The sequence below is a fragment of the Aethalodelphis obliquidens genome, unplaced genomic scaffold, assembly GCF_003676395.1.
Source record: "Aethalodelphis obliquidens isolate GAN/ISIS:26980383/991018 unplaced genomic scaffold, ASM367639v1 scaffold11, whole genome shotgun sequence".
NCBI classification, from domain to species: Eukaryota; Metazoa; Chordata; class Mammalia; order Artiodactyla; family Delphinidae; genus Aethalodelphis; species Aethalodelphis obliquidens.
Window position 1 is genome coordinate 14,435,901 of NW_020837955.1, and position 24,339 is coordinate 14,460,239.

At 42.1% G+C, this 24,339-nt stretch overlaps 2 protein-coding genes across 20 annotated transcripts in view; one reads left to right on the plus strand and one right to left on the minus strand.

Moving 5' to 3' along the window:
• ZNF518A (zinc finger protein 518A) overlaps positions 1-21,506 on the plus strand; it is a 91,625-nt gene extending 70,119 nt beyond the window's left edge. For 11 of the 16 annotated variants that reach the window (XR_003433848.1, XR_003433839.1, XR_003433840.1 and 8 more), the window contains 4 exons: positions 6,140-6,330; positions 7,710-8,482; positions 10,616-10,739; positions 21,457-21,503. The gene's annotated coding sequence lies outside the window, so the exon portion shown is untranslated. Of the gene's footprint in view, positions 1-4,372; positions 4,497-6,139; positions 6,331-7,709; positions 8,483-10,615; positions 13,427-21,456 lie in introns of those variants that run through there. The other 5 variants (XR_003433843.1, XR_003433841.1, XR_003433842.1 and 2 more) reach the window with 5 other exon arrangements.
• Positions 1-24,339, minus strand: part of BLNK (B cell linker) — a 73,764-nt gene that overhangs the window by 4,414 nt on the left and 45,011 nt on the right. For 2 of the 4 annotated variants that reach the window (XM_027112156.1, XM_027112155.1), the window contains 10 exons: positions 20,241-20,322; positions 18,917-18,988; positions 11,829-11,901; positions 10,071-10,098; positions 9,228-9,270; positions 6,918-7,005; positions 6,322-6,353; positions 2,858-2,934; positions 1,948-2,031; positions 331-486 (listed from right to left, as the gene is read on the minus strand). In XM_027112156.1, the coding sequence (XP_026967957.1) occupies positions 331-486; positions 1,948-2,031; positions 2,858-2,934; positions 6,322-6,353; positions 6,918-7,005; positions 9,228-9,270; positions 10,071-10,098; positions 11,829-11,901; positions 18,917-18,988; positions 20,241-20,322 (735 nt within the window). Of the gene's footprint in view, positions 1-330; positions 487-1,947; positions 2,032-2,857; positions 2,935-6,209; positions 6,354-6,917; positions 7,006-9,227; positions 9,271-10,070; positions 10,099-11,828; positions 11,902-18,916; positions 18,989-20,240; positions 20,323-24,339 lie in introns of those variants that run through there. The other 2 variants (XM_027112157.1, XM_027112158.1) reach the window with 2 other exon arrangements.

The following is a 24,339-nucleotide window of genomic DNA, read 5'->3' on the forward strand; positions in this document are numbered from 1 at the left end:
GTAAGTCAGACAGAGAAAGAGAAATACAATATGATTTCACTTATATGTGGCATCTAAAAAACAAAGCAAACAAAATGCCGAGTCAGACTGACCTCATTAAGCAACAGGATAAAAGAAAGCTTTTACATCATACCAGTCGTTCCTCCTCTCTGTTCTCTCATAGGATATACTGCCCAAACATAGTATTTTATCTCGTACTCTATGACAATGTGCAAGCCTTAGGCCAGGTACTCTTGTATCCTTTCTCCACATCTCTGGCACCTAATACAGTATGATGGCATTGTGCTCAAAACATAGTTATAGAGTTGGATTAGAAAAGAAATTACTGACCTCTTCACCAGTTTTCTTTCTGCCCAAAGCATACTGTTTTGTTGCTTCAATAAATCGCACAGGGATATTATATACTCGCTTATTAAAAAATACAACTAGTGTATATGGCTGTTTGGAATCATGGCCAGAGCTTTTCCGAATAAGAAATGATCCATCCTGTTTATTAAAAGAAAGAATAATTATGATTAGTGTTACTTGTATTCCCATAGGTTAAAAATCAGTTTATGAAAAATACCTATATTATATTCAAAAGGTAATTATTTAGGTATATGATTTTTATTACTAATTAGAGCTTGTTTTATTATTTTGCAAGAAAATACTTCAGTAAAATATATACTTACAGAAAATTCTGAAAGAAGTAAATGCTGGCATTTTGAGGCACTAAATAAGACCTTATGTTTATAGGCTTTGGAAATGTGTGAAGGGACACATTAAGATCAAACCTAAAGGGCACTCTTGAACTAGGAACCATGTTCACAAGTTGCCTATGAATAAAAAAATACATCAAACAAATTCCATTCAAAAGTGCTATAAGAAGAAAACAGATATTGGGAATCAAAACATTTCAGCTGATAAAAATTCTCTCTCCAAAAATTTATGTTGAAGTAGAAAAAATATTGTAACACAACATTCCAAATTTAATTAAATATCTTGTAAAATATTCTACAATCATAAATTCAAAAATTATGAACAAAAAATAGACAAAAACAGGAAGAAGGAATGCAATAAAAGTTGATCAAACCTGGGAAAAAGCACTTACCTGGTGGCACAGTGGTTAAGAATCTGCCTGCCAATGCAGGGGACATGGGTTCGAGCCCTGGTCCAGGAAGATCCCACATGCCACGGAGCAACTAAGCCCATGTGCCACAACTACTGAACCTGTGCTCTAGAGCCCATGAGCCACAACTACTGAACCCACGTGCCACAATTACGGAAGCCCTTGCACTCTAGGGCCCGTGCTCTGCAACAAGAGAAGCCACTGCAATGAGAAGCCTGTGCACCACAACGAAGAGTAGCCCCTGCTAGCCACAACTAGAGAAAGCCCACACACAGCAAACGAAGACCCAGTGCAGCCAAAAAAACCCACAAAAAACCAGTATATTCTGACAAGGCAAGGTGCAAGTGGGCGGAGAAAAGAGAAAGAAAAAGAAAAGTGGCACTTTAATCTTGGATTGTCCAGACTGTTCTAGTGTTCCTATATGACTGGGCTTCGACTCTCCAAAAATTTACTTCCCAGTACTTTTTGCCACCTTGATCCCAATCTTTTATCCCAAGCATTGATCCAAAATAGTCTGTTACATTTCACTCCTGGGTGGATCTCATGTAGCACCAAGCCTTACAGAGATCCCCTCCAGAGCTTTCTTCTCTTCCACTATTTGGAGAGCAGTGGAGCCTATGGATCCGTGTATAGATGAAAGGATAAGCAGCAATACAGAGGAACAAAGAAAGAGGGAGGTACTTCAAAGAGAGGAGGGGACGGCAGTTCCTCTTGAGTAAGTAAAGAGAAAAGATCCCTGCATCCATAATTGTTGCAATTACTTAATTAGCATATTATCGGGATGACAACTGTGCCGATATAGGCTGAGGGCACAACATGAGATTTTAAAATGGTCAGACCTTGTTTGATCTGTATAATGCCTCTTCGGCCGACTTTCGATCGCAGGCACCAGCGTACCATGGTTTACAGTGAACGTCAGCTTCCTGTGAGTGAGAGGGCATTATTAAGCATGAGATGGCCCTTCAATGACACTGAACCTTCTGTGCACTAGAAACAAAGTCCCATTTTGCATTACCAGAAAGGCCTAAGTACATTTGGGCTAGTAATCTGAAGATGAGTTTTATGCTTCTTTTGATCAACCACAAGGATTATAATTGACTTTTCCCCAATTTGGCTGTAGGGGGTAGACTTAGTATTTCAACTTGAGACCTAATCCTGCTAGATTCCTGAACCATTTATTCCTTTCTCCTAAATAAGTTATAATCTCCCTTTCTATTATGATCTTACGGTTGCTTTGTGGAGCGTTTTATAATTTCCGAAGTGTTTTTACAAATATCTTATTTGATTCTTGTAACAACTTTGAAGGCAAGACGAATACATGCTATCATCCCTATTTTACATTTGAGAAAGCTTAGAGACTTGCCCAAGGGCACACTAAGTCCTTTCTTTGTCTTTTCTTAAACTATGCCATTTTATGTGTTTTAATATCATATGCCTCCACAGATCTATTCTGAAAAAATTACATAGTTTAAATAGAATCTATGTGAGAGGAAGAACAATAAAAACAACACACTTCTTTGCTAGTTTTGAAGAAACACCAATTGTTATTTATGGCATCCAGAATACAAATTAGTATAAATGGAGCAAAGTCTTAACAGTTGGGAAAAAAATGTATTCTGTACCCATCAGCAAATGACAACTCACAGGCTCACTTAAAATAGAATCTGTTTCCAAGCTTCACTCCAAAGTCTCTCTTATAAGAAGTCATGCCCTTTCCTGCAGTTTACTGATAACGAGTTCATTTCATACCTGTTCTGACAAATTGGAATTAGATGAAAAGCTGGGTAATGGGCCATCCACAGTTGGGCTTCCCCCTTCTGGAAATCCTGAAAGGGATTTGAAAAATCAGTGGATCCCATTATATCTTGAGCAGTTACTCTGCCTATACCTCAACACTGTGCTGGGAGCTACAAGGAACACACACACTGAAAAATCACACACATAAAAAAAATCCTTAAGAGTTGTGCTTCTCGAAGTGAGGTCTGAGGACCCTGGGAATCCCCAAGATTCTTTCAGGGCGTTTGTGAGGTTTTTTCCAAATACATATCTCTGTGAAGCCCAATTTTCCTCATATACTTCGACCAGTAAAACATATTGTAACAGATTGAATGTAGATGCAGATATGAGAATTCAGCTGCCTCTGTTATTCCAGGCATTAAAGAGATTTTAAAAATGTAAAACAATGCCACTCTTCCCCCTAAATTTCTTTTGTTTGGAAAATGTATTTTTTTCATAAAAATATGTTGTTAACATGTAATGAGTTTAATATTTTAAAAATGGATTCATAAATGTTTTAAATGTCTTCTAACTAATACATTAAATATCGTTAGAAAGAAACACATAAACCATAGTTCTTTGGGTCTGCAATGATCTTAACAGTGTTAGAATGGTCCTGAGGTCAAAATGATTGAGAATTTCTGCCCTAAGGCATAAACTCCCTCAGGGAGTTTACCATCTAAATGTGGAGACATGGAGACACATGAGATGGAGAAAATACTTAGCTGTATTCATTCATTCATTCATCCACTCACTCATTCATTCTTTATTGTGTACCTGCCATGGATCAAGGCTTTGGGAATATACAGCAGTCAACAAAACAGCAAAATGCCCCTCCCTCTTGGAGCTTAAATTTTAACGGAGTGAGATAGGCAATAAAGACATAAGTAAATATATATACAATATTACAAAGTCGTAAGTGCTATGAAGAAAAGTAGGCAGGGAAGTGGGTGGGGGATATCTTCGGATAAGTAGTATGTTTAAATAGGCTGGTCAGGGAGAGCCTCACTGAGGTGACACTTGGGTAAGATCTGTAGGTGGAGAGGGAGGAGGCCTGTGGATATCTGAGGAAACAATGTTGCAGGTGTAGGGAACAGTGAATGCAAGGGCCTGGCATATTTGAGGAATAGAGAAGGGGCCACTGTGCCTGGACTGCAGTGAGAAAAGGGGTGAAGAATAAGGGATGAAGTCATACAGGAGGTGGTGAAGGGACCAGGTTTGTGGGACCCAGTGGACACTTAGCATGACTTGGGCTTTAACAAGCATGGTATGGGACGCTTTTGGGGGGTTTTGAACAGAATAGTGTGATTTGCCTGTCTTTTAACAAGGTCACTCTGACTCCAGGGCTGGAAATAGATAGAAGGGAGCAAGAGCAGAGAGAGGAGGTCAGTTGAGTCTTGCAAGCCCAGGCAGGAGGTGATGGTGGCTTGGAACAGATGGCATCAGCAGAATTAGCGAGAGTGACTGGATTCCAAATGTATTTTGAAGGAACGGCTGGAAGGTGTGAAGAAAGCAAGTGAAGGGACTTCCCTGGTGGCGCAGTGGTTAAGAATCTGCCTGCCGATGCAGGGGACACGGGTTCAAGCCCTGGTCCGGGAAGATTCCACATGCCACAGAGCAAATAAGCCCGTGAGCCACAACTACTGAGCCCGCGTGCCACAGCTATTGAAGCCTGCGCGCCTAGAGCCCATGCTCCACAACCAAAGAAGCCACCGCAATGAGAAGCCCGCGCACTGCAATGAAAGGTAGCCCCCGCTCGCCGCAACTAGAGAAAGCCCACACGCAGCAACAAAGACCCAATGCAGCCAAAAATAAATAAATACATTTATTAAAAAAAAAAAGGAAAGCAAGTGAGGAGTCATGGGTGACTCTAAGGTTTTTGACCAGAGCAACTAGAGTTGTCCTTTCTTAGGAGGGGAAGTCTACAAGAGAAACAGGCTTAGATGAACCAACTGCTTCAGATAAAAGTGCCCTGGACGTTCAAAGGTGACAGCCACCATTGTTAACAGGAGGGAGCAATGAGGGCTTGGCAGGCCCAGGAGGGCTGAGTATGAAGGAAGGCTGTGTTCTGACAGGTGGGGACAGTATTCCCGGGTAGGAGCAGGAAAAATAGGGTGGGAGGTCACGCTCTTCTAAAGTACATAGTACAAGGAGGTTGGTGGTTTCCACAGTTTGGGCAGTTGGGGGGGTTCAAGGCTGACATTTTCTGATCCCTGAATATGTGCCAGCCCTGTCCTGTTTCTCACATCTTAGCTCACTTTGCCTTCACTTCCGCCCTTTATGGGAGGAGCTATCAGACCCCATTTTACAGGTGACGTCTTCCCTGACCACAGCAGCCCTCACTGTCTCCATTCCTCTCTGTGCCCACCCACTGCCACCTTGCTTTATTTTTCTTTATATCACTTTAACATTTGCCTGATATTGTATGGCTTATCTAGTTGTTTATTTCTCCTCTAGTAGAAAAGAAGCTCCATAAAGGAAGGGACTCTGTTTTATTCACTGCTGTATCCTCTGGGTCTAAAATATTGCCTGGCACATGGCAGACAGTCAATAAGTATTTGTCAGTTGAAAGAATGACTTGGGTTGAAAAACAATAAAGGGTATAATAAAGCTTTACGTAGTAAAAATACAATAAAATTTCCATAGCTATACCATTTCACTTTGTGTTCAGAATTTTAGAAAAGTATCTTTTATTTAAGATGAATCAAAAATCCAATTAAAGCCTAAGAAACAGATTTATGTTTATATAAACACACGTACTTTTTGTATATAATAATTATTCTCTTTATTTAAATTTATTGAATCTTGATTACTTTGGAATATTTTCCAACTTATCCATGTACAGGAGGGTTTTATTTTGTGTTTTCATTTTTTTCCTACATTGAGTAGAAAGTAAATCAAGGTTTGGGCAGCTGTGTTCTGTGAGTCTGACTTCATATATTTTTAGGGTATTGTATTATTAGCCTAGGGAAAATTATCCAGATATCTGCCAGATCTTCTTTTCAGGGTGCCCTCTGTAGATACATTTTACGATCATTAAAATGTATTTTAGATTCAATTTAAATAGCTATCATTTACTGAGGACCTTCTATGTACCAAGCACAATATGTTGTTTTACTTAATCATCTTATTTTGAAAATAGTTGTATTGTTGTTGTGAAAAAATTAAATAAATAAAAGATGACCAGTATGACCAGTAAAATATTCAATCAAAACTAAAAAAGTAAAAATGATCTCAAATCTATTTACTTTTCAGAACAGCTCCATGAAATAAATATTCTTGGCCCCGTTTTACGGATGAGGAAACAAGCTAGAGAGGATACTAAGATACTCCAGCTGGAAGAGGCAGTGTTGCCCTGGACCCCCAGGTGGCTCAGACGTGAAGAGCCAGCCTTAGCCGATACCTGATATTGCTCTCCGTGCCTTCATTGTACTTACTTGGCAGAGGTATGGGTTTTTGATGAATTGGTCTGAAAGGAAGAATTTCAGGTTAATTAAAGGGCAAAGCACAAGATGAATAAGTTTGACTTTTTGCTTGCACTGAAGATACTCAGAACAGGTGCATCACAAAGGATCAACAGGAATGGCCAATAAAACATATCTAAAGATAGGAGAGGCACCAAAACCTTCAGGATAAGTAAAATTGTCCCCTTTAATTTTATAGAAAGAGGAGACTTGACTAGTGTTATTTTTTAGTGAAGTCCAATAATTAACCCAAATATTAGTTCAGTCTCTGTAATTCTAAGCAGTTTTTTTTAAAGTTGTTACCTACTTAACACCTTTTTAAATTTAATTGCGAAGCAATGAAATATTAAATCTTTACCAATCACAACAAGCCAGTGTTTCTGTGCAGCATAACAATGCAGGTGTTAAGGAAACTTTAACTTTTTTGGCCACACCGCGCGGCATGTGGGATCTTAGTTCCCCGACCAGGGATTGAACCCGTGGTCCCTGTAATGGAAACGTGGAGTCCTAACCACTGGACTGCCAGGGAAGCCCCAAGGAAACTTAGTTTTAAAGGAAAGAATTCTTACTTCTGGGGAGGAGGAGGAAAAACTTGTGACTGCATATTTTCTTGTCTGTGACTAGACCCTCGGTGGCGTTCAGCAGGTATAGGTTTTTCTGCATTAAGAAAATTATCATAGTAGGATTAGGGTGAAATGTCTGTCCCCATGCCCAAACTCAGAAACATCAACCAAGAGGAACCAGATTTGGTCACATGTCTTCCCATGAGCATGTCTTTCACCAGGATGTCATCCCTTTGTGCACCTGTCAGTGTGGTGGTGTGTCTGAGCTATTAAGACCAGGACTCCTACTCAGCGGTGTTACAAGCACACCCTACCACCTCTGCATTCACCTCTTGGCAATGTACAAATACATGGGGACTGAACCTGTGGAATCTGGACCTTTAGGTGTATGATTACAAGTAAAAGCCAGAAGATGGGCAAGCTTTAGCCACCCCTGATTCCTATGTGGCCTCCACATAGGTGTTACAACACCCTGCCGTGTCTTCATTAGTCATAAGGCATGGTATAAGTAATTTCTTACTGATAAGAGGCAAAATATCAGCGTTTGCGAATGATCTACTTTTTTGAAAATTGAATTGAGCAAATTCAAGGTTATCCCTATAATAACGTTAAATCTCACTTGCATTTCACTCTTTTCCTGAGTGAGAGAGGAAGGGGTGGAGTTATAATTAGTTCACAGGGAAATGTGCATAACCTGAAATCTAAGAAGTTTATGGTGAAGAACATTTATTGCTGAACCACTAATAAAAGTGATTATAAATTATTGTAATGCTTTATTCTCCCTCGAATTTCGTCTAGGGTGTGTTAAAGTCTGGGTATGTCCAAAGGTCTGTCTCCTGCATGGAAGAAAGTTTGAGAACTACTGATCTCCCACTAGAGGATCCCCAAATAAATAAAAGCAGTAAGAACTCAAAGACTCAAATAAATGATGATAGACTTCAGGGTTTCTTGAGGTGCAGAGAAATTCAGAAGCTTTGAATCTCTGAAGATTGTTTCAAGTTTGTGGCAAGTTACTTCGAGCTGCCACGTGAGGTGTTTTGTTCATGACTTTACAACATGGTAATTTGAGGAGAAACAGTGAACACTTTGGTTCCCCATGGCCTGATGAGCTTTGACCATCCCTGCTTTTGCGCCCGTCCTCCAGGAGGCTTCCTTCCTAGGTCAGAAGAGGCCGCTCACCCGCTTTGGGTTTGGATGGCCATTGCCTCTACTCTTGAAATGAGAGACCACGCTCCTGCACTGGGAGCCCTTTGGGAATGAGGACACCCGAGCCGCATGGGACATGCCAAGAGCCTGTTCTCTGATGGTTTTCAGAAGCTTCTGAAGCCATGAAATTTGCACAGGGTTGTACTTACTTCCTACAGAGGCTCACCCTAATGCTCCATTATCACTCCAAGCTCCCTGCTCAGCAGGCATGGAAGACTGTAAGCAATGGAAGGACAGCAAGGCAAAAGCATCAGGAAAGGCAGAAGAAAGCAAGACACAGGAAGGGAGCGGTACCTCAGGAACAGCCTGGGAGAAAGATGTGGGACATGATGTAAAAAACTCAACAGAGCAGTCAAAGCAGACAGGTGAGTTGTAATGCACATTCAGAAAATGTCTACCGTCCATTGTGAGACCAGGTGTGCCCACATTAACTCAGGAAATGGTGAGCTTTTAACACTGGGTACCTTCAAGATTGGAATTAGACGGGTGCAGGATTTTAATTTCTATATAGTGTTTTAAGTGTTGAGATTATGGATGATTCTTCTTTCTGTTTTTTTTCCCCCAGTATTTTTCAAATACAAATATTTTTTTAATGGGAAAGTTCTAATAAAAAGTATACATAAGGGTTTTAGGTTATGATAAAACAAAGGAAGGGAAGCATTGAAGATGTACTAAGATAGATGTTTGAACTCAGGAAACATTATTTTGAAAACTTAGCACAAGAACTTGTTCGAACAAACAGGTTTTTTAAAATTCATTACCTTAGCCATTAATTCTAAGATACATGACTGGCTCTAAATAAGTCTTCACACCTATGTAACACTGTGGCACTGTTTCTGGCAAGTCATATCTGTCTACAAACAGGCAGGTTTTGGGCATGTAGACTGTGGCCTGCCCCAAAGGTGCAGCCTGGCATGCGCAGGTCCTGATCAGCTTTGCTACTCACTACTCATGGCAAAGTAAAGACTGTTCTGTTTAGAAAATTGAGTTTTATGTTCACAGTTGCCTTATGAATAATTAAAGAAATTTAGAAATACATTTGTATACAAATCCTTAATCAAAATAACTTTCAGAGTTATTTGCTCATCTGTCAAGGTAACATAGGCTTACCTTCACAAACACTTGAGGCATTCTGTTGAGAGACAACTGGAGTCTATTTAAAAAAAAAAAGAAAGGCAAGGATCTTTAAGACAGTGGTATGTGGAAATAAAAGTCAAAGCAATATTATTAAAATAAATACTGGGGGAGAACATTTCTTTGATGCATAGCTTTTCTTTCAGTCACAAGACCAACAATTAAAAACACACAGTCCCCCGGCCCACTTTTGCATTAAGTGGCAATGGACTGGAAGTGTGTCAGGGAAGGAGCAGTGTCATCCTGGCCTCCCCACTCTGTCAACAGGGTTGGTGGATACCATGACCCCCAGCAGCTGCTGGGCAGTAGCGCTTATGCAGTGGAAATCTGGCATCCGGCTTTGGTCTCAGGGCCCCACCATCTTGGTGTTTGTAAGGGACTGTAAATGTCAGGCTACAGTATAGATACCAGGTCAAGGTGGGCTTCCTCGAATAGTGGGCTGGCCCAGGTTCCCCACGTTCTGCCCAGAAGTTGAGTGTACTCAGGCCTTTGTGCCTGATATGCAGTTGTCAGTCATTAGTTCCCAGGCCTGCGGGTGGGAAGCAGACACAGGGGAAGACAAAGGTCTTGGGACGCAGGGAGCCTGACCGCTGATCGGCCGTTCATATTCAGTGAAGCCACCGGGTTCAGGGAGGATGTGACCCTCCCATGCAGCATCTTCCCTACCCAAGTGAGGATTCCAAGTTTCTCTTGGACTGTCTGGGCAGCAACATGATTGCTGTGTTCACCTTAGCGGGAAGCATCGTCAACTTTAAATAAGTGGACAAGAATAAACATTGCGGGAAACATGAAGCACATTTAAAAGCAGAATTAACTCACCGTCTTCAGCGGCGTAGCTGTTTTCTTCCTGGGGGATGAAAAGAGATTGGCTTTGTTAAAACACAACAAAGATAAAGAGGAGCTGATTTTACTCTCAAATTTAAACTAGAATAGTGAAAGTGATACAGGTGTGTAGGAAGACTGTCCTTGAAGGGAAGAGAGGGATGAAAGCAGGATTTAGCCATGATCCTTCATAGCCTCAGATAGGGTCTGCTGACAGATGGCAAAGGGGTTAATGGGGATAAACAGGAGGACCAGTTGCCAGGGAATCGGGATAACTGAGCTCTTGTTCCAGTTCTGCTACTGATTACTCTGCAACCTCAGGCCCGTTTCTCTCAGCTGTGAGGGCCAGTCTGAACTTTAGTTTCTTCATCTGTAAAATGAGGACCAGAATCAGCGTTTGCAAAGTGTGTATGTAGAGCCGTCCCTTCCCCCAACAGCACCCCAGGGCTACTGTCTTGGGAAGGAGGGTGGAGACATGAGGGTGGCCAAGCAGGTACATTTGTAGCCAGCACCTCCCCACGCCAATGTTCCCCCTGCTTCAGGTGACTCTTCTCTGCTAGACATCTGCCTAGAATTTCATTCCAAACAGATAAACCCAAGACCAGCACAACACAAGTTTGAAACCCACTCTGATCTCTGGTCCTGAAGGTGCTTGCCTGACCTAAGGTACTGGTTTGTCTTAGTTCAGTAGAGATTGGACTCTAATATTGCTAAGGCTTTATAATTCTCTTCTGTGTTTATTTTGAATACTGGCTTTCTCTCTATCTCTCACTTTGTTTTGGCTGAGAGCTGGAAGATTGGGGGAAGAATACTAACAATTCCCAAGTGCCTCTAAGACGCCTGGCACTGGGTTAGGCTCTTCACATATTTTTAAATCTCACACTGTCCTTTTTAAATGGGTGTTTTTATTACATTTTAGAGATTAGGAGACTAAGTAACTTGCCTGAAGTGGTAAACCTAAGCCAAGAGAGAAGTGCGCAGAATTTTGTTTAATAAACCCCTGAAATGGAGAATTTCTTTGCTTTACTCAGAGGCAGAATTAAGGCTATAGCCACGCAGGCTTGCTTTGGACAGATTTAAATGTGCTTTTAAAATAACCTATTGAGCCAATATGAAATTATGGGGTCACTGTTTGTAATATTAATACATTACATTCACCCAATATCTTACAAAGCTCTTCTAAGTTCAATGAGAAAGAATGCCTCTCTCATCTCCCTTTTGAAAGGAACCTTGGCAGTGTTGCTTTGATTGAACACCCAGTGCATGCTGCTCTGTGTACACATTTGTTTGCAGATCACTAACTACTTGGAAGAGAAACTGAGGAGTAGAAAGTAGGAATGAAACCTGCTAGTGGGTCTTAAAATTATTCAGGTGCTGGAGTTTGTGTCTTGTGGAACACAAGTCAATGAGCTCAAGATTTAGCTAGAAGTTTATGGGAGGAAAGACTACTAGTTTTTGATGTCAGCAGGGACACCCCTAGTCCAACTTGAAGCATGCATGGGTGTGGAGAACACCAGGGCAATAGGGTTTCATTTCCACACTCTTCAGGAACACACCTATTGTAATGTTAGGTGCACCTGCATATGAGCTTGGGCAGGTATGCTCTTCTGAATGGAAACAGCAGAAAAACACCCCCCTCTGGCCCCCAGATTCTCAAGCAGGACTCCTATGTGGATTCCAGGCAGCTCTGCTCACAGCAGTGATGGAGACCATACACTGAATTCACAGAGTTGCTTCTCTGCAACAGGAACTTACCCAGCCCTGGGCAGTGGGGATGGTGCAGCAGGTGAAGAGGTTGACTTAGAGTCCCAGGCCCCGCTCTTTCGACCTGCGCAGACATATACACAGGTCAGTCTCTAGCCCTGAACTGAGGGCTGATGGTCACAGTGAGCTGGCCTTGCTGGCAGGCTCAGAAATACATGCACATTTTTTTCTTACTTTCAGCTAAGCATATATAAGTAGTTACATTGAAGTTTTGGGGGAAAATCTATAGGCAAAGGTGATGAAACATTTTATAAATGCCAATTTATAAGCTCAGAACTAGGATGTTAATTAGGAACTCCATCTAAACATTGCTAAATGACCTTCTCATTTCCCCCATGGGACAAGTTCAGAGCCCCTCATTCTGTGGGTTCAATAAGAGCTCACAAGGGTTCCTATGGAAGGGAGCTAAGCGCTCTCACACTTGTATCTATATGCACTGCACAAATGTGCACAACAGCAGTGCCTAGAGACAGAGGGGCACAGACCCACCACTCCTGATCACACCTATAGACACTGCTCATTCCTAACCACATTTACATGGTACACAAACCTAACCTCACATTTGGAGAACACTTATTCATTCATTCATCTCTGAGTTCTTAGGGCCTTTGCTCATTGCAGAAATAAACAAATGGAGAGAAGCAGCAAGCTATTACCAAAATCTCATCTTCTGAAGTCACAGAAGGGACCCAGAGGGGCTTGTCCCCCACGCCCATTTCCCTTCCCTCTACCTGAAGATAGAAGCCAGAGCATCCTTATGAGGGAAGAAGGTGAGAGACAGGCAGAGATTCACTGCTGAGATAGGCAGCAGGCCTGGATGCGGAGAGGCCAGAGCTAAGCCAGCTCCCCTCAGCGTGTCCCAGCTGCCTCCTCTCAGGCTGATACCGCCTGCCTGGACATTACTGCTCAGTGAGATAAAGGCTCTCTACTGAATTAAATTGAACTGAATAAATGTTTTAATTAAGAACTTACTACATTTATAAGTCCACAATTCCTAATGGACTTAAAGGGGATACTCTGTACATATAGGTTGGACTTGCCCACAGTATGTATTTGAGTTTGCAAGATAAAGCACACATAAGTAAACACTGAGGTAATAATCTATTAGCAAGAATTATTGAGAACCTGGTATGTGTAAAGCCCTTGGAGGCACCGTGTTAGGGGCTGTGGAAGAGCTGAAGAAGTAGACATAGGCTTCTGCCCTCTCAGAATTTATAACAAGAGAAGACACATGCACCCCCATGCCACCTCATCTGACAGGACCACCTATTCCAAACACAAAAAAAGGGAAAAAGTCCTCGAAAAGTATTAAACACAGAGATCATAAAGTTCATTCTCATGCACTTGACTAGAGAGAGACCTTCAGGCTCTCACTCAGAGCCCATTTACTCTTTCTACACATAGTCCTTACATAGGGCTAATTTCCATAAGCACTCACCAGCGGCATCTGGTGAAGGAACGGCCCCTCCCATGTAACCCTTACTTAGATGTAAGCTGACCCTGATGGGATTTTTAAAAACATTTTGAGAAAGAGACTACATATGGAATTTTTTTTTTTTTGCGGTACGCGGGCCTCTCACTGTTGTGGCCTCTCCCGTTGCGGAGCACAGGCTCCGGACGCGCAGGCTCAGCGGCCATAGCTCACGGGCCCAGCCACTCCGTGGCATGTGGTATCTTCCCGGACCGGGGCATGAACCCGTGTCTCCTGCATCGGCAGGAGGACTCTCAACCACTGCGCCACCAGGGAAGCCCCATATGGAATTTTTAACATTTCCTCCGACAATAAACTGAAATGTCATCTGAATGTGTAGTAGTATGAGTCTAACTGTGTTTTATTAGAAAGGGTATCAAGTTGATATTGTTCTTCACATTCTCAATACTTAAGATTCACATTGTGAAAATACACTTTGCTACTCATAGATGTTGATAGAAAGTTTTGGGGAAGAGAAAAAAAATCCCTCGTCTGAAAAATAAGGAAGCAGAAAGAAGGTCTAAGTCAGAATTTCCTCCCAGGGGTCCCCTCTCTTTTCACCAAGGGCTCGCTTGGCCTGAGCATGTTATTGTTGTCATATCTACTGCCTGGCTTCTTTACTAAGCTTCCCTTTCCTTCATATCTGCAAACAGTTGGCCAACGTCTTCCTTTCCCCTTCCCTCCTCGTAAATAACTTCTGCAGTCAGAGGAGAGGGAGGGGCATGCTGGCTGTCCTCTGTGGTGGTGGAGTCCAGTACAAGCTCTGGTTTTGCATCAGGAAGACAGGGTTCCAGTTACTTCTCTGCCACCAAACTGGCTGTGTGACCTCTTACGAGCCACTGTGTCTCAGTTTCCCCCTCTGTGAGATGGGGATGCCACTAGCTACTTTATCTAACACAGAGTTACTGTGGTTAGGTAATAAGGTAACTTTGAACATGTAAAGAATTAGCCAAATATAAAGTAATATTGCTGGAAAGGGACTGAAAGTTTTGAGGGTCAAAAATGTTATGCTAAGTGAAAGGAGTGAGATGGAAAAGACTGTATATTATATGACTCCATCTATATGCATGTTTGGAAAAGGCAACTCTATAGCAACAGAAAGCAGATCAGGGTTACCCAGGGCTGAGGATGGGAACAGCATTGACCACAAATGAGCATAATGGCTCTTTTGGAGTTGGGGTAGGCACAGAAAGTTTCTAAAACTGGATTGTAGTGCTGGTTACAAAACTCTATAAATGTAATGATTTACAAAAAACATTGAATTATACATGTAAAATGAGTAAGTTTTATGATACATAAGTTATAGCTCATAAAGGATCTCAGTAAATATGATTATTGCTATTTTCATTTTCTCATCTTGTTATCTACCACGGCAGTATCTCTAGGTGCCGGGCACTGTGCCAGGTACTTCACATGTGCCACTTCTAGGCCTCACATAACATCAAGGGAAGCAAACAGAGGCTCAGAGGGGTTAACGGGCAGGGCCAGGGTTGGAAACCAAGGCCATTCAAGTTGAAAGCCTAGGCAGGCAGTGTCCTCTCTAGCCAATATCTCATAATGTTACTCTGGGGCATGATTTGGCATGTCAGATTCACTTGCTGCTTCTCCCTTATGCGGGGAAAGATTAGTGAAACAGAGGGCTGCTTTTGTGAATGCCCACGGGAGGATGGAGAGTTACTCCTCGTAGGCCAGTGACCCTCTCTGCCGCCCTGGCTGAAGTCAGACCCCGGGGCATGGCTGGGGTAGGACAACACTGTACCCTTCTCATTGCCAGGATCCCTGCTTCCTGGCCAAGCCGAATTCTTGGTTGGAAAGCTCCAAGGGAGAAACTGGGGATGCAATAGAGGGAGATGTGTCCAAAAGCTTACTAATAAAAGAGAAAAATCGTCTTTGTTTAAATCATAGGGAGCAAAAAGTTATGTTAAGGTTTGATTTAACAGCACAGGCCTTGCACAAGCTGGTGTTTACCGAAGTTTCTTAACTTGGAAAACAATTTACCCTTAGTTTTTCCTTCTACCACGTATATTTTATACATCATCCTCTTTTCAGTTTTGCATACAGTGGTGGTAGGTGTCCTTATTCTTAATGATCTCAGTGTTGGCATTGTAAGCCCTTGGGATTTAACTCTCTTTTAGCTGTTATAGACACCCTATTATCATTAGTGGGGCTTGCATACTAGCCGAAGCATCCCTTACTCTCAGGTACTATATGAACTCTTACAAAATACATAAAAGAGATTTAATTTAACAACTTAAGAATAATTTGGGCTATGGGTAAAATTCTGCTTGCATATTAGCAGGGCATTGTAAATTCCCAAACTCCTCCCCTATTTTAAGAAATAAAGAGATAGAATACTTTAAAAATGCTGTTTACTTAGAGCAAGCTCAGAAATACATGCTCTGTCTACCCTTTTCTGACAAAAGCTACAAATTAGCCAGAGGTTGCGCTGCCTTCTTCTAAATGCTCGTTTAGAGATAAATCACAATGGACTTCAGTCTTTCAGTTTGTTGAGACCAGTGCTTCTTAACTGGGAGTGATTTTGTCCCCCTCCCCCAGGGACTTTCTGCAATGACTGGAGAAATCTTTACCTATCACTACTGGGGAAGGGGGTGCTAGTGGCATCTAGTGGACAGAGGTCAGGGATGCCGCTAAACAGCCTGCGATGCACAGGACAGCTCCAAAAAAAATCACCTAGCCCCAAACACCAGCTGTACTGAGGTTGAAACACCCCCGAAATTTAGAGTAAAACTTTATATGGAAAGGAAGAAACACTTCTCTGAGGTGTGTACCGGGTGATGTGCCAGGCTGGTCATGAATCAAGTCAGGTTAAACAAGGGATTCTGAGCAATAACAATAATAAATCACAAAGCTATCATTTTATGAGTGTGATTCGTATCTTTTTACTCATGTAATTCTCACAATACCCCTAGGCACAGGTGCCATTTTCCCCTTCATTTTTTTCAGGAGAGGAAACTAAGAAACAGAGGGATTACTTAGCTTGCTCAAAGTCTGGCACCTAGTGAGTGAAGACTTGGACCCTCTGGCTTTGGAGTCTGTGCTAACTCCTGCTACTGTACTTCCCAGTATGGAACATGAAGGAGAGGGAGAGCCGACCTCTGCACCTAATTCGCTGTGTAATCTGCGGCCAGCAGCTTATTAGCCATCAAAGAGCCAAAAGCAACATTAACCAGAGGCAAGTGTCGTGGCGTGGGACTTTAACAGAAACCCTGAAACCTTAGCACTCTCATGATGCCTATCAGGGAACTTTCTGAAGCCTTTAAAGACAATGATCTGTTATTTAAAGACACAGGCAAGTAGTCTGATTATTCCTTTTATAAAAATCATCTCTGAAAACTGTACTGTTTGCACACTCAGAAACTCGCTCTAGCTGTGCAGGTTTGTTCCCTACCCGCGCCCCCCCCCCGCCCCCCCGCTCAAGTTATCTCACTTCCTTCCTCCTCCTGAACTTCCTCCTGTCTATATCCAATAATCATTTAACCAGGAAATTATTTTCTTGTTCAGGTTTGGTTTCTTCATCTGATGCCTCTAGTGATAAAATATAGCTATACTAGGTTAATATAAAAACTAATGAATAAAAAAATCCAGTGGGCTAATGCCTTCATGATGGGGCCATGTGATTCCTTAAAGACAGCCAGAGTTGGGGAACTCAATCGCTCTCTCAACCAACTGACCCATCTACCATTTCAGCACCTACTCTGAGCCAGGTCCTGTCTAGGCCTTGGAAACACAGCTATGAGCAAGACATGGAGCTGAGAGTCTTATGGGAAAGACAGGCTGATTGGAGTACTGGGTGTGTTTTAGGAAGGAGAGGTCTGTGTAAGGCAAGAAGAGCATTTTAAGATGTAAGCACCAGAGAGTATTAAACTATTACTCTAAAGGAGGGTTTAAGCCTTCATTTATCTGTTTCAGTGAAAGGTTCTCTATTCCAGTAATAACAGCCCTTCTGAGTTATCAAGTGTCAGGAGTCTGCATTTCAGTTGGGACCAAAGTGACCTCGCCGTGACGTTTTAGGTTGGTGTGTTGACATTTGTTCCCAGAAATTAAGATGAGCTGGATAAGATGCCTCTGACCTCTAGTCCCCAAGTATAAAGAGCCTGTGGATTCCGAGGGGGAGGATAAATAAGAACTTGTGAAGAGGGTGAGCAATTGCACAGGAAATGAGTCTAGGAAAAGATTTTTAAAAATACTCTTCTTTCATTTTCTCTCAAGGAGCACGTCCCTGAAAGCAGAGGTCAGTCTCCCAGTCTCTGTGTTCAGCCTTCAGGTCTGGGACAGAAGGGAGTGTGTGTGTGTGTGTGTGTGTGTGTGTGTGTGTGCGCGCGCGCGCGTGCGTGTGCGTGTGTGTGTGCGTGTGCGTGTGCGTGTGTGTGTGTGTGTGTTTGGTACAGGGTGGGGGAGAGGAGAAGGAGAGAATGCTGTTGAGGAAGCTCCTGCACTTCTCTGTGCTGTAAAAGGGTTGGGGTATGGGCGCCACTCAGTACTGTGGGCCTCAGTCTGGGGGTTGCCAAACCTACAGGAGACATCTAGGAACCACTGAGTGTTCATGGTTTGGGCAGGGAAGACATGGTAAAAACTAACTTTGTAATGGAATGAAGCTAGCAACATTTGGAGGGGGTCAGAAGCTCATCTCAGTGACTGAGGAGAGAGCCTAGAGGCAAGATTATGGCTAGTGGACTCTGTAAGACAGAAGGTATGAAGTGATAAAGAAAAGAAAGCCTGGCTCAGGTGGTGGCAACTAAAATAGAACAGCAAATTCAGGAAAAAGCAAAGCAGAATTGGGACAGAACATGGGCACTCTGAGACATGGAGCCTGGAGGCTGATGTGTAAAGAGGAATAAGGATGCCCAAAGAGTAAGGGTGATGGATGCACTGAGCTTGAGGTAGTGGGAAGGTCAATGTGTTCAGAAGGGAAGAAAGGTCAAGGTTGGACACCAGAGTTATCAGCTTAGACCAGAGAAGTGAAGCCAGAAGAATGGATAAACCGGGAAGAAGTGAAAAATACTACTCTACCGAGCACCTACTGTGTGCCAGGCACTGCATTAAGAATTTCCCATTCACAATTTCAGAATTCTCCTGTCTCAGGGCACGGGCTATCATCTCCATTTACCGATGAGAAAATGTGATGCTTGGAGAGGTGAAGTACAGACCCAAAGTGATACAGTTGATAATGGGGAGCACTGGGATGCCTGGCCCATAACCCAAGCTCTTAACTGCACGACGTTCTGAAGGAAGAGCAGAGCGCTGAGGCTGAACGGTGCAGGCGTCCTCAGTCAGGGGAGGGGAGAAGGAGGGCAAGCCAGCCAAGTGCCCAGAGAGGTAGAATGAAAAAAAGGACTTGTCTGATAGAGGCACAGGGGCATGGGGGCGAGGGTCCCCTCACATAGGTGCCCCCAGACGGTGGATGAGCCTGAGGAGAAGGCCTCTGTTACCATTTATTAGGACATTTGGATATACAGGGATTATTTCTTAATATTTGCTCTGAGTTGTTTGTTTTATTTAGAACAGATTAAAAATGAAACCCCCAAATGTAATCATTTCACAATAAAAAAAACAGAAACAAAACCACCAAATCTTGTGTACACTCTACCTGAAGCTGTCCCTGGAGGTGAGGCTGGCTTTGAGAAGTTATTTGGCTTGGTTGATCTATTCACCATGGGAGCTGAAACACAAAATCACACCTATATTGTAATTATATATATATATACACACACACACACACACACACACACACACACACACATACATATATAGTAGATAGTCTACTGAGGGAGATTCACACTTATGGAAAAATGCATTGTGGAAATGATGGGTCAGACCAGAGAATCTGCAGAGAATGGGGGACACAATTAGTAAGCCACAAGCCATTAAAAGAAGCCTTCTCAGAAGAAAAAAACATTTTTAGAATGAATATATTAATAATTAAAGTGAATACTGGCTTGGAATTTCATTTGCCAAACTGGGTGTCTAGGAGATGAAAGAGTTTGTTTTTTTACCAGGAGACGTGCATTGAACTAACAATGGAGGGGCCAGATTAATAGCCCCACCTTCCCTGCCACACGTAACACACATAGCACATATCATTCCTCTTGGATTTTGTAGGTTTTTGGGGGGTGGAGGTGGGGGCATTTAATTTGTATTTATTGTTTCATGGTGATGGGTGAATTCAGAAATTCTGGTGGGTCTAGAAGCTGTCGGTGATATTTAGGGCGTGGGAGAGGGCTGCGACGTGATGGCAGTGTAAAAACCGAGTATTGCTACCTTGGAGTCAAGTTTATTAGATGAGTAATGTTACTTGAAGAGGCAGCGTTTATACAGGATTATATTTTCCATAGCGACTATATCCAGAGTAATCACACACTGTTCCACACCTCATCTGAGGCTATGTGGCACGGGCTTTTGGAGATAATTTGTTTGTAGCTGCGTTTGTTATTTCGTGAAGGATTTACAAGTGAAATGTTTCTCATGGGCCTGAGATAGCACTCAATTTTAAAGAATTAGAACATAGAGCATATTTTACTCTTTCATTTTTTCAGTCCTCTGCAGAAACTGTTCTGGGGCAATATTTGTAAGGTCAACATGGTGGCTCATGACTTTGTGAGTATTAGGTTTTATAAGAAATCCATTCTAAGTGAGTAGCTAAAGAGAAGAACTTAGGTGCTTTTATACCTTGAGAAGAGAGTATTAAATCATGGAAGAGGATGGAGAAAGAAGGGTAAAGGCTATAAAACACAGAGATGGGTTGCTCACTATGCTCTCTGTTCCACTAGCCAAAGAAGGCAAATGCTACGGCCACAGAGGAGAGAGGCCTGGGCACTATCATTTCTGAGCCCCTTAGAGCTCGCTACCAAATGGTCTTGTATGCCTCTATCAACTGCAGAAGTTTTCAGGTGCTTAAAACTACAAACTCTTGCCTTTTTCAGATGGGGGTGAACTGTCTTCTGTGGGATGAATATAGTTTTCATCTTCATCTTCCACAGGGACCACATAATCAGCCTAAAAGAAATACAGAAATGCTGTATATTCAGAGTTTACTGCATAAGAAGCAGTGATATTTAGAAAAATCTTCTGAGATATAATCCATATACCATTAAATTCCCCAGTGTAAAGTGGTTTGGTGATTTGTAGTTTATTAACAGAGTGTGCAACCCTCACTGCAATCTAGATTTAGAACATTTCCATCACCCCCAAGAGGACCCCTGCACCCATTAGTCACTCCCATCCATCCCCTCCCCCGACCTAGTCAACCACCAACCTTCTTTCTATCTTTAAGATTTGCCCATTCTGGACATTTTATATAAATGGAATCATACAATATTTCAATACACAGTCTTTCATGACTTCTTTCACTTAGCATAGTAATTTCAAGGTTTAACCACGTTTTAGTACTTCATTCCCTTTTATGGACAAATTATATTCCATTGTATGACTATACCACATTTTACTTATCCATTCATCAGTTGATGGACATTTGGGTTGTTTTTACTTTTTTGGCTATTATGAATAACGTTGCTGTGGACATTCATGTACAAGTTTTGTGTAGATGGACATTTTTCTTGAGAATATACCTAGTGGTGGAATTGCTGGGTCATATTGTAGCTCTATATTTAATAGTTTGAGGAACTGTTAAATTGTTTTCCAAAGTGGCTGCACAATTTTTCCATTCCCACTGGGAATGTATGAGGGTTCCAATTTCTCCACATATTCACTAATACTTGTTATTGTCTGTCTTTTTGATTGTAAGCATCCTTGTAGGTGTGAAGTGGTATCTAATTGTGATTTTGATTTGCATTTCCCTTAATGATGTTAAGCATCTTTTCGTCTGCTTATTGGCCATTTGTATATCTTCTTCAGAGAAAAGTCTGTTCAACCCCTTTGCCAACTTTTAATTGGGTTGTTTGTCTTTTTTATTCTTGGATTATGAGTTATTTAAATGTTCTAGATTTAAATCTCTTATCAGTTATATAATTTGCAAAAAAATTCTCGCATTCTACACGTTGTCTTTTTACTTTCTTTATGGTATCATTTGCGGCACAAACGTTTTACATTTTAAAGTCACTTTTATCTACTTTTTTCTTTTGTTGTTTGTGCTTTTGGTATTGTATCTAAGAAACCATTGTCTATCCCAAGGTCATAAAAGTTTATACCTGGGCTTCCCTGGTGGCTCAGTGGTTAAGAATCTGCCTGCCAATGCAGAGGACACGGGTTGGAGCCTCTGGTCCGGGAAGATCCCACATGCCGCGGAGCAACTAAGCCCATGCGCCACAACTGCTGAGCCTGCGCTCTAGAGCCTGTGAGCCGCAGCTGCTGAGCCTGTGTGCCACAACTACTGAAGCCTGCATGCCTAGAACCCACGCTCCACAACAAGAGAAGCCACCACAATGAGAAGCCCGCACACCGCAACGAAGAGTAACCCCCGCTCTCCGCAACTAGAGAAAGGCCGCGCGCAGCAACGAAGACCCAATGTAGCCAAAAATAAATAAATAAATTTTTAAAATTAAAAAAGAAAGATTTATACCTATGTTTTCTTCCAAGAGTTTTATAGTTTTAGCTCTTACACTTAGACCTATGATCCAGTTTTATTTAACTTTTTATATATGGTGTGAGATTGGAGTACAATTTCATTCTTTTGCATGTGTATATACAGTTATCTTAGCACTGTTTGTTTAAAAAACTAATTTTTCCCGTTGAATTTTCTTGGCACCTTTGTCAATAATCGATTGACCATAAATATAGGGAGGGAGGGATTTTATAAGAGGTAAATAAAGTAACCAGATCTCAGAAGTGGTTTTTACAACCTGCCTTGGTTGGTTGCCAACATGGGGACTGGGAGAAACAAAAACCAAACATGTATTGAGCGCTTATTGCCAGGTGCTCTTCTGAGTACTTTACGTGTGTAATCTCACTTACTCCTTGTAATAACCCAGAAAGGCAGGTGCCACTAGTACTATGCTGTAATACTATACTAAAGCTGTTACCTGCCAAAATAAGCAGATGGTCAAGAATCATCATAATCTGTGTCCTAACAAGTTCATCTTCACGGTGCTGCGGTGTTTTGATATAAACCCCATTATCCCATGTTCACATCACAAAAAACTGGCTGTAGTTACATGAATAATTGGTCTTTTGAAGCCAGGCAGATTATTCTACTGCCACAACCTACATGCTATTAGAATCCTTCCTCAGCTTTTACTATGGCATGATTAAAATATAGATGATTATTTAAAAAATCATCTTAGATCAACTCCAGTGTTTAGATGTTCAGTATTAAGACACCTGCTGTAGGTATTTACATGTTTGCCTTCCCCCAAACTTTAAATGTGAAAAATAGGAGCACCACGGATTCATCTTATTTTCACTTTCCCATTGCCCTTCACCCCATTCCATGTCAGGAGTCGTTAAGATGAGCTATTAAATGCCCACATGAGTTTCTTGCTTAATACAACTCATGTGAACATTTAATAGCTTTACATACATTATTTTACTGAATTCTTTCAATGATACCTACGATTAAGTTAGGTGTACTTATCCTCATTTTACAGGTGAGGAATTTGAGAGCAGTTGAGTAATCTATCCAAGGTCACATAAAATCACAAAACTGATGCCCTGCAAGGACATGTACTGGGTCTGCTTTGGGCACCAATGAAGCCCTGGCACATTTGTGTTGAATGAAGAGCTGGTCTCTTCTCAGTGGATACTGGAGAGGTGGCACAGGATAGCTCTTTAGCACCTGGGATCTAGTATGTAATCATCTGATTTCAAATGCTGGCTCTATCATTTACCTCTGTGACCTTGGACAAGTTCTTCAACCCCTTTGCACCTCATCTGTACCATTTCCTCATCTGTCATGGGGGTGATAATAGCACACACTTCCTAGGGTTGCTGTGAGGATGTAATGAGATAATACATACGGAGTGCTCAGAACACCACCGACACACAGCACTGGTCAAGTGTCAGCCGCTCTCGTTGTTATAGCACAGATGCTCCTTCCTCCCACTGCCAACTCTCTGGTCAGCCTGAACCCCCATATTATGCCTGTAACCTGCATGGTAGGGCTAAACGTCTTCATTTATGCTTCTGTTTGACTTCTTTTCCTGTCTAATGGCTCAGCCAGATCTTAATGTTGGCTTCTTTTTTCTTTTTTAAACCTCTTTCTCATCTTGACTGTCCATCTGCCCATTCCAGAATGTGCCTCCTCCAGACTTCTCCTTTTCCCACTGGTTCAGGCTTGCCTGAGCCACCTCCACAGGCTGCTGTTAGCAAAGCTCGGCCTCTCCCCACTGGGGCCCACCTCCAGTTAGTCACAGAGATGGAGAGCTTCACATAACCCACAGTCTTCATTTGTATTCTGTGTCTGAATTGATATCTTCATATGGATTTGCCGAATGCCGAAAGAATTCACCGTGAGACCCTAACAGATGGTCTCCTACCATGTCCCACGCTCAGATTCTCCCGGCCACCCTGTTCTCACCCTGAAAGGGCAGCATCCCCTCTCAGACTGACAGACAGACTGAGGATTGACAAACCATACTCATTCTCAGTCTGCTGACTTCCTGACTTAAACTGTCTCTAGAGAGGGGGTCATAAACTCAAATACTTATAGGAGCAGGTGTGGAACAATAAGGGGACATGTACAGAGTCAGGGTGTGTGCAAGTCTTGTATGAGTGATGGGGATGATGACAAATGGAAACAGGGGCCAGGGATTCACAGCTGAGCTGGAGTATTGCCATGAGGCTCAGCTGCTTTGAGGCCATGGCTGGCCAAGTGTTGACAGGCCCTCAGTCTTCAGGAGAAACTAGAAAACTGGATTTTATAAAGAATCTAGAATATGGTAGAAAGGAATCCAATATCTATATATGATACATGGAATCCTTTGTGTGAGGCACTGTATTTAGTGATTTTATATATATATATATATATATATTCCTTTATTAAATCTTTAAAATAACCTGAAGAGAGGAAAAGCTGAGACTCAGAGAGTTATCTGACTTGCCTAAGTCACACAACTAGTA